The sequence below is a fragment of the Bombus pyrosoma genome, linkage group LG12, assembly GCF_014825855.1.
Source record: "Bombus pyrosoma isolate SC7728 linkage group LG12, ASM1482585v1, whole genome shotgun sequence".
Lineage (NCBI taxonomy): Eukaryota > Metazoa > Arthropoda > Insecta > Hymenoptera > Apidae > Bombus > Bombus pyrosoma.
The window spans coordinates 5,255,252-5,267,939 of NC_057781.1; the positions used below are offsets into that span (position 1 = coordinate 5,255,252).

Below are 12,688 nucleotides of genomic sequence, written 5' to 3' on the forward strand. Positions count from 1 at the left end.
CGCCAGAAGCTTCGGGAAAATCTTAGGGAATTCTTAGACAAGAACGTTCTACGAGAGCAACGTCGTCCACACGGGTAACCTGTCATAAATTACGCAAGTGTTCCGTGCAAAGAACTATAGGAAGAAATGGACTTAAAACGATTCCAGCGGTCTCGATGCATTCGTCTTGAACAGCTCTGTAGAATTCGAGATATTATTGGAATAAATGGAGAAGTTTCAATCTGAGTCAAAGAAAAATTACCTATATTTCTATGATTAGTATCTGATAAAAGCAATGAAATAACGAAGTAAAACTGTCGCTTACACGAGTGCCATGGAAACAACACGGTTAAGAAATAATCAGGAAGAAGGAAGAATTTCCAAACCGATTCTTTAATTTCTTAAAATATATAAAAACATCGCTACACAGCGTAGATACTTGTTCCAACTTTTTCCAAGACAAAGCTTCGTATCATCGTGTCTAGATGATCTTTACGAGCGGACAGGATCTCCCTTTATACGATCCATCTTTACCGCAAGATTCTTCTCAGCTTACACGAGAAAGAACACGGAACATTAATCCGTTCCACGCGTTCCCCTACGGTCAAATCACCCTTCTTACCCCTTACTCACATCCAGGCTGTATATCTACTCGACAGCAAAGTTCCAACTCCATAAAAGGCGAACTAAGTAGCGTTTCGTGATCGCCGGCGGATCCTTCGATGGACGATCGGAAGAAAACTGTGTCGACGTATCTTTACTTTCTACGAAAGTTTCGCGCATGCCGATTTCAATTCCCGACGAGACGTAATGCTGCCGGGCCTTTCCAGCTCGATGAAAGTTTTATACGCCGTATGCTCGATAGAAGTACCAGCTAGCGGCGTTGCTCGTTTTCTACACAGGCGAAGATTTCCACCAGTCGCGCACCGCGCTCTAGGATGCACCCTTTCATTCGATCGCGGGGGTTGAACGTGTTAAAGGGGTTCGTCGACCGTTTCGACCGTACTCGCGAAAGTACCCTCGTGAAGCATATTTTTTTCTTCTTCTCCCTTTGCTTTCTTTTTACCTACATTTCTTTCGTTTCGCTTGGGGGTTGTAAACAAAGAGAAATCAGAGGGCGGGACGGATCGAAGAAGCATAGCCTGAAGCTTCGGAAACGTCGTAATGTCGGTTTCTATCGGCGTTGCGGAGAATATCAGTTGCTCGTGCATCATAATTACAAGCTTGAAATTGTAGGCTTGGTTTCGGTAACGAGGCCGCCGGCTGGAATTTCGTTCACGCCGGGAAATCGCGGTACCGGCTGGAAATTTATGGCGTGATTTATCGCCGCTGTTCCGCGATTATCCTTTCGACGCGGATTACGAACGGGTTCACTTCAGCAATAAGGAATCGACGCGCACGTCGTACGTGGTACCTCAATTGTATGCGAAATTTTCAGACTACACGATTTTATATTGAAGCGGCTGATATTCAAGTCAGTAAGTAAGAAATATTACGATGTATAAATAAACTTGTTATCGACATAAATTATTTCGCTTGTCAAATGGCCATTAAAATGAAAAACGGCAGCCTCGTAAGTTGTAAAATTTCACGACTATTAGTCCAGGCAAATAAATCATTGCATTTTCTTCAACTTACAAATACCCAAATTTTGTACAAATTTTTACAGCAAAGCGCACATATAAATATATACGTAATTAACGCAGAAGCTGATCCATGCAATTAACGCTGGAACGTTGGTTTTGGATTGCAGACGGCTGGAGTACCACGTGCCTGGGCGACACACGGTGGCGAGGACGTGCCAGTGTTCGCCATTGGTCCTCTAGCGAATGTCTTGTTCTCCGGTAGCGTCGACCAGAGCTACATACCTCATGCGATCTCGTACGCCTCCTGTCTGGGTCACCACGCGAGCCGCTGCTCCCGAGATTCCATATCCAGCAACGACACAATGAGCGCCCCGATAAGCTGTCCCTCGGCGGAGCCGAACAGCGCCGCGATATCCAGCGATGTGATGAATGACCAGGCCAGAAATCCACCCACGAAATCCGGCGCGTCTCTCGAACCGGCTGGCTTCCATTCGCTAACCAGTGTTCTGCTGCCCCTTATCCTTGCCATTCCACCATGCCTGCTCGAGGGAACGAGTTAATGCCCGTTAGAGCCTCTTCCGGTGAATAGTTCTCAGTTACGTTCGACCTGAACCACCCCAAGGAAGCTTTCAGATAATCTGTCAGGATGAGGACAACAGGTGATCCTAACGATCTCTCGAGCTCGTCTCGTATTTCGGGATTAAAAATTTTAAACATCGAAAGACCATTCGAGCGGTAGGAACAGCAGAAGAAGATTCTTCTGGTTTGGGTTTTGAATTGTAACTCGATCGAATCAACCGGATGAGGGTAAACCGAAGGTCTATTAATTCTTTCCTTCGCCTTGGTGGGAATGATCGCGGAAGCCACGTATAAAACGAGAGAATAAGTGGCTTGTGAAGGAGGATACGGAAAACGAGTACCAGGGACTATGTATATTCGAATTTCCGTGCGCACGGATACGAGCGAATAATTTATCAACTTGGCTCTCGATACGTCGAGCCCTCGATCGAGTGTAACGCCTATTCTCCGGTGGAAGCTGTTCACAAAATCCAGGGTATAGATTAAACGGATGGCTAATGTACGACGAGGGGCTGTCTCTTATCTTGTACTGGTTGTTACGTCACCTCGAGGGGAACGGGATTAATCCCAGCCCCTGGAGTCTGCTTCTTCCTAGAAACAGCCTTCCATAAAACGTGTATACCCATGTGGATCGAAGGGGGCCTTCGGTTAATCAGCGTCAAGAGTCAATAGACGATCTCGCATACTACGCGATCCTGAAGACGTTCCAAAACGGTCGAACGATCGACTGGAAGATTATGGGCCAACCGTTCGAGTAGCGGGCGTGTCACGCGTTTCACGTGGAGCGTTTTGCAAACGGGGACACACGATGGAACGTGAAGTGGTAATTTGTCGTGGAGCGGAGGTGTGTCCAAAAGGTTTTCAGACTCTATGGAACGACGTGCGAAAGCTTTCCGCCTATCTCTCCCTTCCCCTCTCTCTCTCTCTCTCTCTCTCTCTGTCTTTCTCTACCTCCCTTCCTCTCCCTGTCGCGGTTCTGCTCACTTCGGCGAACAGTTAATGACGGTTCTTGCCTAATTTCGCAAAGAATTTAGTGCTACCCGGTGAGAGGGTGGGAATCCAAAGCAGTTCAGAGGACAATTTGCGACGATAATGACTATCCCAAGGCAGCTCGGTGAACTTCGCCGACTTTCAAAGCTTTCACAGAATCTAAATGGGGTTTACAAGTGCTACGTGACGAGGATACTTCATCCGAGATCGACGAAGAGTTCCCCGATAGACTCGACTCGGTTCGATTAAAGGGGTGTCGAGCGTGTAGATCCGGACGCGATCGCCGAATGAAAGTGTCGAGGAAGTTGCTCGAAATTCGTGAAAGTAATTCTTACAAGAGTGATGTTACGTTACGTTGCGTTACGATGTTTTTCCTCGGTTTGAGAAGTGGTTTTGAAGTGTGGTGTGTTATAGGGTAAGAGGTTGTCCGGTTAGAGGTACATTGAATATTATTCATATATATATATAAACTTACAGATATCGCAAGAAATACATCGATCGGTTGATCGTGCCAATCGTTTCATTGAATATTTTCGTTCTATGAAAATTTTAATTCTGTAACGATGAAAATGAAAAGAATGGAGGGTCGATAAAATGGATATTTCCATGGGGAAATACATTCTTTTTTCTTTTTTGACTATTTTTATTTTTTAGTTCCATCGAAGTTGAAAATACAATCCATCTCAATTGGTCGAACAATTTGCACCAGTGGGAATAGATAGTAAATTTGTATGATAGAATGGAATTATATCATCAACAACATTTCAAGATAATTCTACTAATATCGTGTTTCGAAAGTACTTGATACGTAGAAACGTACCCAATTCGTTTGTTCAATTTGTTGAAATTGTTCTACAGCTATGCGTTACGTAAAAGTCGAAAGATCGATTTAACTATCTGTGATCGAACAAATTGACTTTCCAAATAAATTTTCGGGCAAACATACATTATAACAGTAAAGTTATGCCGCAAACAGATGAAATGCAAATAATATCGGAACTGTTATAGCGGGCCCCCTCATTAGCATTTGAATGGAAATTTTGAGATTCGAAAACGAGCGACAGTCGCTGGGACTCTCAAGAAAAGCGCGTTTAATTCAAATGTATGATAATTCGCTCTGTGATATCGAGTTTAATAGCAATCTCTCGTCATCTGGAATTTTCAGGAAACATTCAAACTTCGTTTCTTTTTTTTTTTGGATCGAATTTCGATCAAAGCAGTGATTAGGTCGATCGTGTTCTCCATAGAAATGCAAAAAAACGACAAGATTGAGGGGAAAATAATCGCGATCGATCAGATCTGACACAAACGACCATTTGCAAAATCAGATTCACTTTGATCCTGGATTACTATCCACGTCGAAAAGAAGATTCTCGAGGCATTGAACCATCGAGATTTCCAAATGAACTCTTGTAATACACAGTCGTCATTCGAATTTAGGTGGGGCAATGCGTCGTTATTACGAATTGAAAATTTTAATTTCAAATATATAAAATGATTTTCATATTTTGAACGATCAAAGAGATACACAGCAATTTGATTTTGCATAAATTTGAAATATATCGGACGTTCTCACGCGACGATCTCAATTTTTCTTTACTTTTATTATACTTCTCCACCTATATCAGTATCTGATGTTCGATTTATAATCAGCATATCAGAGAGATTTATTTGAATATGATATTTTTCCATAAGCTCTGTACCACCGCGAAATAAAATCACCGAGATTGTGCTCAGGCCGAATCGTAGATTTTTCAAAAATAAGATCATCGTGTTTCTACATCGCGAATCACTCTGTTGAAAATTTCATAATGTATAAAGCGCGGCAGTCGATATTTTCGTCGCACGTGTTCATTGAAACGTTCTATTTTCAACGACTGCAGAGATCAGCTACAAATTCTTCGATACACGTACTCGTCGGAAACTTCATTTCGACTTTGGATATTTTCATCTTTGTTGTCAGCTTTCCATTAGACTTGGTATCAGAATCGTTACCGTTGGCAAGAAACAAGTTTATCTAAGCGTAAATTGTTGCTTGCGAGGGAAGAACGTTAGAACAAGGGAAATTCGTTTTCGAGATATCGCGAAGGGTAAGGTATTTCGTAGAGGCGAAGCTCGTCTCGTTTAATTCGTCGTAAAAGAATTTCCCGTGCGATGATGAAATACACGAATAATACTTTAAACGCAAATGATACTTTAAGATAACGCTGTAAAACCAAATATATATATATATATATGTCGTTAGGGGGAGGATTGTTGGATCGAATTGAAACGCTCATAAGCGCTTCTTCTTTATTTTTTATTATATTTGGAAATACAATTTCTGTTATTCTGTATTTTAATTGCCCAGCTTCAAATACTTTGTTTTAACCCTCTATAATTGGATTCTGTTTGCTTATGTGAAAAACGAATTAAAATTGATTAAATTTTCTTATTTTTATTCCCAAATTACAAACGAATAATTGGTACGAATAAACAGTTTCAATTTTCAAGTCAAAGTGCAATCCTCATTGCGGAGGATTAATTCTGCAAGAAATTGTTCGCTCTGGACTTCTTACATATCGCTAGCGCTTCTACCTCTATTCATTTGCCTTGTTAACGTTTGTCGTTCCTTGTACGTAGATCCCACGAATCATGTTTTTGCATGCTTACATGGCGCAAGTGCAACGTGCATGGGCGAAACTAATCAATTTTCGATTAGTAACACTGCAGTCGCGATAAAAACTCGAGTGAACGTTTCTTTGTGACGTGTATGTATTAGATACATATACGAAGACACCTGGTAACCAGGCGACGTAAACTGCTGTTACAAACTTTCTCCAGCTGAATTACTCGCGAATGCATTTGTTATTATTATCGTTATCTAATTAGAGTTTATCGTTAAACCCGATTGAAAGTTATTATTACCTGGAGATTCTTATTAATATTATCGCAAATTTCAAAATTATGTTCGTTGCCTGTTATTATACGAGACTATATGATAAAATCGCTATAACTTATAAAATACTCGGTGAAATGAAGGTTTTCTTTTTAGACGATTCTTTGTTGTCCTTAGGTCGTTATCGCAAAACGAAGTTTTTGGTCGAAAAACTAGGGTAGAGTTTATGCAAACGTCAAACGCTAAGATTTATGCACAGCTGCACCAGCAGACAATGATGAAACAATAGACAGGCATTCAGGGAAAAACAAACTTGGTCGTGAAGTTTCCAGAAAGATTTCACGAAGTTAACAACGAAGCTTTAAGCAGGGGAGGAAAAAAAGCAGATTTGTCGAGCGTAACTGTAAAGTTTGAAAAACGACTGTTTCAGCTCGCTACTGAACTTCTGAAGAGGGGCCAAACTCCTTCATCCAATGCTTTTTTGCTTTGACGTCCTCTTAAAAATTGTCGTTCTCCGTGTTTCTTCGTTTATAATAAGCGCTGTTGGTTTCATCCTAACGCCCAAGCTAATCCTTTTTCTGTTCATATATCAACATTGTATACAAGCAGTGTATCTGCAGACGTGAAAACTGAAAGAATAAAATCGATTCAGCTGTGGCATTAGTCTCGATAGTCGCACACGGTGTAACGTAAAGCATACGATATTTGTATTGTTGTTTGCCTCAATATGGTATTATTTATAAATATCACTACGTTCGAACGCTTATCGATATTCTATACTATATTAAATTTAATATTTAACAAATTGTGAGTCTAAATTACGTTTCAATAATTCTGTACGAGTTTATATCTCCTGTACTTTAAAGAGAATGTTGTACGAGAACGGTGTGGTACGTACGTACGTTAGCCAGAAATACAAAAATGGAAAGTAAGAAGATAATGTAGGATTTTCTATGGGACGAAATAAGCTCGAGCTCTGAACTTTAACGTAGATCATCGAATACTTTTTCCTCTTTCTGTAGAGTCTACATCATCATAGCCGTGTATTTCCATGACAAAAGAGGAGCAAACCAACGTTATTGTTAAAAGATGGATATAAGAAACTAGAATTAAAAGACGATGTTACAGAATTTGAAAAATCAAACACTAACGAATACATATAATATCGAAGAGCGATCATGATCGCATATAAAGCTTACACACGTCGGTTTTAAGACTGCAAGATTTTAAATAATCAACATCCAGGTTGAAAACCCGAAATGAACCAAAATTGAATTAGAAAACCGAGTACATTCGTTGTAATAAATTCTCGGAATTAGACGGTTGGCTGGCGTTGGAGGAAATGGGAAGAGCAAATATTCTTTCTTTTGAAACTCGCGTATACGGCGAAATATCACTAAGTACGCAGCTCAGCATCCAAACACGACGTAAATTTTGCACATTCGCCAAACACACATGTGTTCGTAGGTTATCCTTCTTTAAACATGACTAGCCAAACTCTAACAACAAGCGAGCAGTTAGCCAATTTCGACAAACAATAGTTAGAAAACTATCAGCGTAATATACACGTAGATCACCGATACGGGTCAACAATCGAGAACCATGGAGAATGTTTGTTCGTGCAAAATAATTCGAAAATCGAGAACACCGAGCATTCGTTTCCGTAGCTTTTTAAAAGTCTTTCGATCTTTATTCACTATAGGTAGAGCCCTATAGTCGACTGGGGCGGAATTCACTGATGAAACTCATCCGTTACCACGAGGTATCAAGGGAATTGCAGGCGAACAGCCAGCCTAGAGCTCCTTTTACCCTTCGAACCTCTATATCGTTCGTTATCCGAGTGGAAGATAACGTTTTCAACTATCTTTCGTCGTGGAAATAGCTTATGCTGCATCGATGTATAAACCATTCGAGCGAAGAAAAATCCCTATGGTGATTCTACGTTTGCAATGACACGAGTGTAGGATGAAAAAGGAGAGGGGTTAAGTACAAGTATGGCATTCACTGTTGGATTGAAACTCTGAAAACTGAGAACTTCTTTTGATAACTCATCTCCTGTAACTGTTTCCATTGCTACGTTTCGTTTACACGCGTCGTTTAGCAGCTTTCCTATTGACATCTTGAAGATGTTCCTTTTAAACGCTCTTTTCATGCGATTCTCTTTTATTTGTAATTTTCCACTGTGTCGTAGGATTGAACGATAAATTATTGGATACTTATCGAATCGAGAACGAACGCCTTTCTGAAAAATTGGTCGCTAAACGTATTTGAGAAATTTTATTTTCGAGGGAAATAAGAGTGCGTCGGCGAAACTGATCGATAAATTTACTGCAAGGACTTTTCCGACGAAAATACAGAATTTGGATAGACTAGGCGTAGAAAATATTAAAACGGAATATTAGTTCGCAATTGGGGTGGAACTATCCCAGCGATATAGAAGGAAGTTCTAAAAAATCTCATCAAAAGAAAACGTATTACGTTTTTCCTATGCTGTCGCTAAAAGCAACCATGTGGAACCAATACCTTTAAAGCGATAAAAAACGCTCAAACGAAAGGACCGTTCGGCAGCTCCGTGCAGATCCACGCAATTTGTTGCACGATCTTCGCAGCGGCCACACGCTATAAAAGCGTTCCTTTCAGCACAAGAGTGAACCAGCGTGCACTAGTTCAGAAAGACAACGAATATTCTTGCGTTTCTTCTGTGATCGTTCAAAGACAACGCGCGATCAGGATACAGATACTTTGCAAGTATCGCCTGGTTCTTTTGTTACGATCTGTTTTATAGCCACCATGTTCTTACGATCTGCTCATCGATTCGATAAGAGGACGGTTTTGAACGCTAATAAAATCACATAATAAACGTATCCCTCTTCTTCTTGTTGGAGAACGCGCCGTAAATATAGCGCAAACAATTTTTCTGATCGATGTAAAACGATCGTGTGTATCTTCAGCCGTATGGGATCTTAAAGAGATGTCGTTTGCGAAAGGTATTGAAATTTTGGTGACTCGTCGATACATTGAGTTATAACGATAACAGATAACCGCAACTTATATTTGTTCTTTTGATCGAATGCATGAAACGTATTTCAAGACTATCTGGGAAGGTTTAAAGAAACTTTTCCTCTCTTAGAGGCGATGAAGCTTTCTTGAAAGAGGTTAAACATCTCTGCGATGAATTCTTCTATCTCCGTGACAAATGCTCGTACAAATATCATGTCGATAGCAAGGACCAAATGAATTTAAACGATTCGAATAATTTTTGTTCAACAAAGATCGGTAAAAAATCGATTTTTGTGGCCTAAACTCGGAAATTAATCTGGTCCGGTAAACGTGAAGTAGAAAAAAGTGGGAAATTAATCCGGTCTGGTAAACGTAAAATAGAAAAAAGTCGAGTAGGATTCCTCTCGTCGGAAGATTTTGAGATGACGAAATCGAGCGGGCCGAGCTCGTGATTGGATCGAATTATACGAGAAAGAACTGAACGGTCGTCAGCGACCCACGACCTTTAAGCCCTTCGTCATCCTCCTTCCTTTTCCTTTCTTTTATTTCGAACGAGAATTACCTGATCGTTTACTACCACGTAAAACTGAAAATTAATTTCAGGTTGTATGAAAGAAAAGCCAGGGTTCGATTTGCATTTTCATCGGTGTAAGGCGTGAAAGATCATACATTTGAGTGAACTGAAAATTAATTCTGGCCGAATATCGATGCGGATAGGCAATTAAGGCTGTCTCGATGAGAAAAGGACGGCCGTATAATATTGTTTCTCGATCGGGCATCGTTCGAAATCGACGAAAACGAAATCATAGCGACGCTCCACGTTGAAGGTTAATTAACTTCCTATGTCCTGTGGACGGACAATGGCTGGCTTCGACCTTTCTACCTCTGAACCATTCAGATTTGCACACTTGGAGAAACCAAGCGAAGGGGATAGTTGAACGCGCCCCTATGTCTCTATCGATGATGTATTGATTATTTGATAGTTAATTTTCAGCGATATTCGTGTTCAGTATCTCGCATCGAAACGGGGAAACGTAATTACAGGTAATTAAATATTGAATATCGGTATCGATATTCATCAAAATGAAAACAAGAACACGAGAATAACGTAGAGGTGAGTAGAAATAATAACAGGGGCAATAAATAAACCACTAGTTTGTTGGTTGAAGGATGAGTGAAGAATGAATATTTAAACGAAGAGTTTAATTTTCACAGGCCAATATTATTTATTTAGGAATTAAAGTTACTTCAATGTGTCTTTTATCAAGTGTTTTTCATTTATATATTGTATCAAAATAATATCGTTTGATGTAGAATTTAGAATACTTGTTTGAGGATGATTATTTACAAAAATGATTGTCGTTTTTATAATTTCAATGCCACTACACAACGAAGTTACAGGTATACAGGTATAATCGAGGAATCAAAGTGTTCACTGCGATATCCTTTAAGCGTACTCTTTTCAAAGTAATAAATCTACAGGGTCTCTTACGAAAATGGTTTGAAAAGACAGGTATCAATAACAAACGAAGCAGAAAAATAATTATCAAAGTACACATACTGTAAGGTCGGCAATTTTTATAACATTCAATTAGAATCGTTACGCATCTGCTTTAGACATATTCTAATGAAAGATGTTGCACTATAAAGACATTAAAAAAAAATAACAAGCTTCCTTACTTTTCAATACCTCGTTCAGTTTGCCACTGTACGCCGCTTTCCCTACGATGCAAATACACAGAATATATGTATAATGCACAAGTTTATTTGCATATACAACGTTATCGAGCAACGTATCACGCAGAATTATCGATCGACAACTTAAATTAAGACGTAATTCACAGGCGACAATAATGTCCCGAACGATAATGATGAAATAGACAATGTTGATAAAGTAGGGCAACGATTAGAATGGAACATCGCCGTGAAGAGTACGACGCGAACGCAAAGTTCAGTCGGATTCCACACGATTAGAAAACCAACTTTATCAATTAAGGTGCACCAAGGAGCTCCACGAGGAAAGTGTCGTTCCGTGTTTCCGTGTTTCTCGTAACTGTGGGCCCCGACCAGAGAAGGAATTGCGTCCTCGTTTCTGGTTCGTTTCCCTGCCGGTACGATTCCATGGCTGTCAGAAACGATCGTTTTAACTAGCTCGTACTTTACACGTAGCTTTATCGAACACATTAGAACTTCGAGGCACGACCGTTAACCGAACTGATATGAAAAATATAAAATATCAAGAAAGAAAGGAACGAGAAATCTTGATACGTCACTGGCTCTGTCTCGACGACAACGATGAAAACCGGAAACGACGTTCGATCGCGATGTTCATAGTTAAAGAAAAAAAAAAAAAGAAAAAATAGGTGAAAAAAGAGAGGCAGAAAAGCCAGGCTTTAAATGTTGATCACGTTTCTTTGAAATTGTCTGTTACATGTCACGTTTATCCGATGCGCGTGAGAGGGTGTATGCATGTGTACGTGTACGTGTATGTGTAAAGCGTGAGAAATACATGATTGTCGTCGTCGTGAAAGCCTAGCTTAACGTTTTCGACGAAACTCGAATTAAGGTTAAGGTTTTAGCGTCGCGATGTCGATCGTAACAAGCACGATAATCCGTGAGACCAAAACTGCGACATAGGTAAACGAGCTCACCGATCTATATATATATATATATATATATATATATATATACATATAAGGAAGTAAATATGAATATAAATATATTTCTGTAAATAATGTGGACACGAATTATTACAGATGGAATTTACTATAGATATCTGTATATTATTGTTTCATAAAAAAAAAGAGATTACAGAAATGTGCATCGTTGTTGGATTTATTTGCCTGATTCCTCCTACAGCTTTTCTCCTCTTTTAAGGATTCCTGATGAATGCCAAGTGAAAATTGGTTATGTATCTCGTTCGTGCAGAGAAAACTAAGATTTAGGAAAATACGAAATTTGTTCAAATATTTTGACGAATAGAAACATACCGTGCAAGATTAGATATTTTAGTAGTTGTTTACAATATCCACTTGAAATACTTTTAGAGAAACCGATTATAATTCTATTCTCAAAGTCTTAACCATCGATTTAATTTCAATTGCGTATCTATCTAGCAACTAATTTCGGATAATTGATTCGTAATCCTTAACTGAAACGTACGGTATAGCAGAATTATTTCATTTCACCGCTAATAATTATCAATGATACAATTCGATGGAAATGCAGTAACGGTTGTATAATTATCCTTTTGAAATCACACGAAGGATATGAAATCTTTAACGATCGAATGATTCTAGTTCGAACAATGATCGGATATAGTAGTAGTCGAAACGGCTTCGCGTTCAATATCGGCTCCGAATATTCAGTCTGTACGAACGTACCCATTAGGTACGGAGATCCATCATCCGAGCTTTCACCAGCAACCCCCACCGTTCGTAGGTCCAGCGTAATGAAGTGCAACAGCGAAGAGCATGATTAACTTAACGAGCAAACGTAGTATAGGAGAACCTAAATACCAGTAAATTATATCGGGCGCGGTTCCATTATGAACCGGCGTTACTTGCAGCCTCCGTTTCCAAACGGTGCATAATTCACTCGACCCCCAATATTCTGCGCGCACTCGTACATCTCCCGTGGTTTTCCACTAATGTACTTTAGGCAACGCTAGGCGTCG

General features: G+C 39.8%; 1 protein-coding gene across 1 annotated transcript in view; it reads left to right on the forward strand.

The window, feature by feature from the left end:
- Positions 1 to 11,690, forward strand: part of LOC122573403 (alkaline phosphatase-like) — a 234,674-nt gene extending 222,984 nt beyond the window's left edge. The window contains exon 9 of the mRNA XM_043739705.1: positions 1,733 to 11,690. Coding sequence (XP_043595640.1) covers positions 1,733 to 2,125 — 393 coding nt within the window. The 3' untranslated portion in view covers positions 2,126 to 11,690. The remainder of the gene's footprint in view (positions 1 to 1,732) is intronic.
- The last annotated feature ends 998 nt before the right edge of the window (positions 11,691 to 12,688 follow it).